General features: G+C 32.4%; 1 protein-coding gene across 1 annotated transcript; it reads right to left on the reverse strand.

Moving 5' to 3' along the window:
- Nucleotides 1–745: 745 nt before the first annotated feature.
- On the reverse strand, nt 746–1,617 carry LOC111375350. The gene is made up of 2 exons (XM_022998151.1): nt 1,386–1,617; nt 746–1,246 (listed from the first exon to the last, which is right to left on the reverse strand). The coding sequence occupies exons 1-2, from the start codon at nt 1,472–1,474 to the stop codon at nt 973–975; spliced, it is 363 nt and encodes a 120-aa protein (XP_022853919.1). The 5' UTR covers nt 1,475–1,617; the 3' UTR covers nt 746–972.
- Between the last annotated feature and the right edge of the window lie 3,161 nt (nt 1,618–4,778).

Genomic DNA, 4,778 nt, shown 5'->3' on the forward strand with positions numbered 1-4,778 from the left:
CCCCCCACCAATAGGTGGCGCCCTTAGATGTTCTATCTTTATCCTATCTTTCATTGTCCAACTTTGACCTCTACTGAAGGGACCTTGGGTTGGGCAAGTGAGCTGACCTTGTTTGGCTCTTCGACAAAAAAGGTTCTTATTGATCCGATATGGAATTCAGATAGACAACAACGGATATGTCAAATTATAGTTAATCACTAACAGTTCGAGAGGCAGATATTATTTTTCTTTTTGCTAAATTAAGGGCTTAATTTTGTTTGCTTACGTAATAACAAAATCATAATGAATAGTCTCTTATTCAATGAATCTGCAAAAAAGGTTGCAGCCTTTAGATTCCATGAATTCTCTGTGGCATAAAGGAATTTAAACGCATTGATTTCTCCTCAACACAATCAACAAATTAAGCAATTCTTTTTGTGAGGTGAGGCTTCCACCTAGAACCTTGTTGCGACAATGACAATAACCCTACAATGAAACCCTACCATATGTGGAAACCTACATATCACTTAAAAAAATTAAAACTTCTAATTATCTTAAATGTATTCACAAATTTGGTATCTTGGATTGGAGAAGTTTAGCACGACGTTATGCCATTTTCTTTGGGTGGGTTGTCTTATTTTTGATGTACATCTTTAGGTATAGTAGGTCGGGACAAAGACAACATATAAATTGCGCTATAAGCTCTACTTGCCCGATTATCATGAAAGTAATCGCATGAAATCAAGAAAATATTACAATGATCACGGATAAACTAAAATACTTTAGTAATTTTAACAATTATTATAGTAGTTTCATTATTTGTAACAACTAGTGACTAAAAAACATAGGACACAAAACTATACTACATGAAAAACGACTTAAGGTGAGAGTTTTCGATTAATTACACACACTAAATGAACACTCAAAAACTATCATTTTTAAACAAGGACTTTCGAGTTCAAACCAACTAGCTGATCTTTTCAATTCGTTCGTTCAGCAGATTACATCCTTGAGAAGCTTGTACTTGCGCGTAGTAGGCCGGGGAGAAGGCGTCGAACTCGGGTTTTTTCCAGCTTTTTCTGATCCCTCTTCATGATCAAGTTGCTTGTTTTTGTTACCTGAATAAGCTGTTGATTTTGAATCATTATTTACCTGCATGGATTTTCTTGATGAAGAACCACCATGTTTTGAATTTTTCCCTTCACTTTGACACCAATCACATACTTGAATAGGCTCTGATAATTCACTGTAATAATTACTGCAATACCTGTGAAAATTTTCAAGTATTCAGGCATAAGTAATCAACTATAAATCCCTCAGAAAACTTATCATGATCATAAAAAAAGATGCAGAAAAATCAACACACACATAAAGAGGTGTTTGATGGTGGGGGTGGGGGTGCATACAGGTGTTGGAAGCGGTGGCGACACTTGCTGCAGCGGAAGAGTTTGTCGGAAAAGCCTACATCGCCGCACATACAGCACACAGTCTCCATTTTCGATAAAGCTTGGATTTGATGAAACTAAATCAAGAACGATCATTCACTCAAAAGGGCAAAGATTTGAAGAGAGAGAAAGTAACAATTTAGAGAGAGAAAGCTTTGAGGAGAAAGGAGAAGAGTTATGGCTGAATTCAGTGCTGTAATTGCTATTATATAATTATTTATTTGTAGCTTGTCAACGATGGATACAGATACATACAGGTAGCCCACAGGTTGCTCATTTTCAGTCGTTTTCAGTTGGAGAGAAATTTGTGATTAATATTAAATGATACATCCTCTTTATTTCAGCTTAAAATAAGTTATTTATTACTATTAAGTATTTTTTTTATTTATCACATGTTCGAATTAATTATTTATTTTCTTACTTATATATAAACAAATTTATTAATTAAAAAACATAGTTAGAGATTATTTTCAATTTTATTCCTTTGGGCTTAAATTAGCATTTTGTCAAATTGATTTTTTTAGAATGTGTGATTAAAAACGTACATGGGAAACATGAAAATTGATTTTTTAGAGAATATATAATTAAAAATGAGTGAAGAAAAATGATTTTTAAATAATCATTTTCATACGAGCACTCAATGTTAAAATTTATTATATTAGTTGTTTACAAATTATTTGCATTTTGTTGTTATTCCTTAAGGATGAAATGTTCTATTTTCGAAATATCTTAGTAAAATAAACACTCGCAGAAATCTTCAAACTTAAATAGATTTTGGACTATGCAATTAAATATATAATTAGGAAATAGAAAAGTTTTGTTTGGATAAGATTGATTAATACGTTTATCTTCTTATATTGAAGATTACAAACTTTACATCATTTCAATTGAAATATTGACATAAATAGTTGGAAAAAGGATCAAATAAAATCCAATAATAAAGCTATCACAACATAGTAGATTTTTCGTATCCACAAAATTGAAGAAACTTTTGTCCAACATTATGTTAAGGAGGAATATTTAATTATTCTATGCTATCGAGAGCAATAGTAAGAAATTGACAACGAAAAAGTAAAAACATATGATTTACTTATTTTCATATACTCTCGACAACAATTGTAAAAAAAAATTGAGAATCAAACGAGTAAAGAGCATATGATTTATTTGTGTTCATTCTCAAAATGAGAGCTACTTCTACTTGCTGTCGCAGGGCTTCAAGTTGTAAAACGATCAAATACAAGATATTATTTCATGATCATGCACTTTTCAAAAAAATGACAAAATTTAGATACTAGACTCCAAAAAGTGTACCTATTAACATATTTTATAAACTCCAAATCCAAATCTTGGATCCAAAAATCTTTCCAAGTCTTACATCAAATAATTGAGTGGATCTATATGATTCTCAACATTATACCTCAATCCCATTTCTTATATTAATCATAATGTTTCAGACTTTCTAAAAGGTCAATAAAATTAGATTGTACTTTGGATCCCGCTTGAATTTAATTTTCAATGATATATAAATACATCCCAATTGTGTCACAACAACTAGGAGGTACGAAGTTAATGAGTTTTCCTTTTAAGGACAATTCAAAGCATGCAAGCTGAACATGTTCTTTCTTAGGCATGGGAAATAGTAAATGCGATGTACCAAATTATTTTAGACACAAACTAAAAAAGGTAAAGACAACTAGGAGGTGCGAATTAATGAACGTGTTCATTTTCAGGCGTAGTAAACAGTAAAAATGTATTTACTAGGAAATTAATTCAACAGGTTCGACCATAGCATTTTTCCCCTTCCCAGAACTTGACGTCTCATCGTGTTGCTGCCCATTGATGTATCATATTATGTTGTTGATCGTAGGATTGAAGATGGGATTTCATGGGCTATTGGGATTTTTTATTTGTTTTTATTTTTACTTGGTAAAAGTGAGGTTGCTTTAGCCCTGTTTGATAGTGTTGACACATAAAAATTCAGTCCAAATCAAACGGCCCAAGGAATGAAGCTCAATTGGAGGATCCCCAAATCAGATAGCCCAAAGAACGAAACCCAATCAAACAATTCAAGATGAAGGCCCAAATAGGGAGGCCCAAGAACGCGGTAACACCATCGCCCAAGTTTGCAAGTCGCCCAGAATCTGAGCGAATGGAGTGTCATGCAGTCGCCCAGAGCTGTTACTCTATTCTCGCCCAAACTTTCGAGTCGCCCAAGGTCTTAGCAAACATGAAGTGTTGTGGTTATCAAGAAGTGCAGTTATCAAAGCAGTTATTAAAGCAGCTCTATCACGTTCCACGATTCAAGGAACTTAATTGAAGACGGTTGAACGACAAAGAGTAATGACAACAGTTAGAAAAGGTAGTTTCATAACAAGTTGGCCATTACAAGGAAAGTGGGCAGTTATAGAACGATCCAGCAGTTTTTAGGCGGTTGATTACAAAGAGATCATCCAGGGAGTATAAAAGGAAGGAAGGACATAGAGCAAAAAGATCGAATCAAAAACTCTCGAACAGAGAACATGTAATTTTAAATTTCTTAGTTTAGATTTAAACACTTCTTTCAATAACTCGTGTACTTACGCCCCTTGGAGGCATTCTGTTTTTAATTTCCAATTGTAAAGTCACTGCCAATAAAGAACACCCCTTTTTGGGACTTTGTCTCAAGAGGTTTGTCTCTTACACAATCGTCTGATCCCTTTTAATTGTTAGCGATGAACCCGCGCGAAACACATACAGTTACTAACGTACCGTGTGCAATCTCATTTTGAAGCAGGAAAAGGAACTTACCATACTTGGGTCCCTCTTTTTTGTAATATCTGAATCTTGGAGCTTGCATTACATGAATTTTGAACTAGTCCAACTCCAACTCCATTTTATATAAAAAAGGGAATGTGGAGACACTTTTGAAGTGAATAGTGTTTTAATCTATTTTATCTCACTATAGCATTTTGTTTTGTTTTGTTTTTTATTTTTTAAGTAGGGAGCAAAAACAACGTCGTTTGTCTTAACTTCATATATATATTATTATTATTATACAATAAAAAAGAGGCAATCTAAATTTACTGCAACACGCAACTTTTCATACCTCCCATAAAGTCTCATCTCTTCTAACCACTCTTATATAAATATAAGAAAAAAAAAGATATATATATTAAAAAATAAAAATACTAATAATAAGATAAAAAAAATATTTCTAAAATGTAAAAAAGTTACTTATAGGTAATAAAAAAAAATTGCTTCAAGTTATTTAAAAGTAAAAAGAAAAAAATTATAATTGTAAAAGCTACTTATAAGTAAAAAAATATTAACTTAAAGTTTTAAGTATATTTCTAAAATGTAAAGAGTTACTTATAG

The sequence above is a fragment of the Olea europaea genome, unplaced genomic scaffold (genome assembly GCF_002742605.1).
Source record: "Olea europaea var. sylvestris unplaced genomic scaffold, O_europaea_v1 scaffold1361, whole genome shotgun sequence".
NCBI lineage: Eukaryota > Viridiplantae > Streptophyta > Magnoliopsida > Lamiales > Oleaceae > Olea > Olea europaea.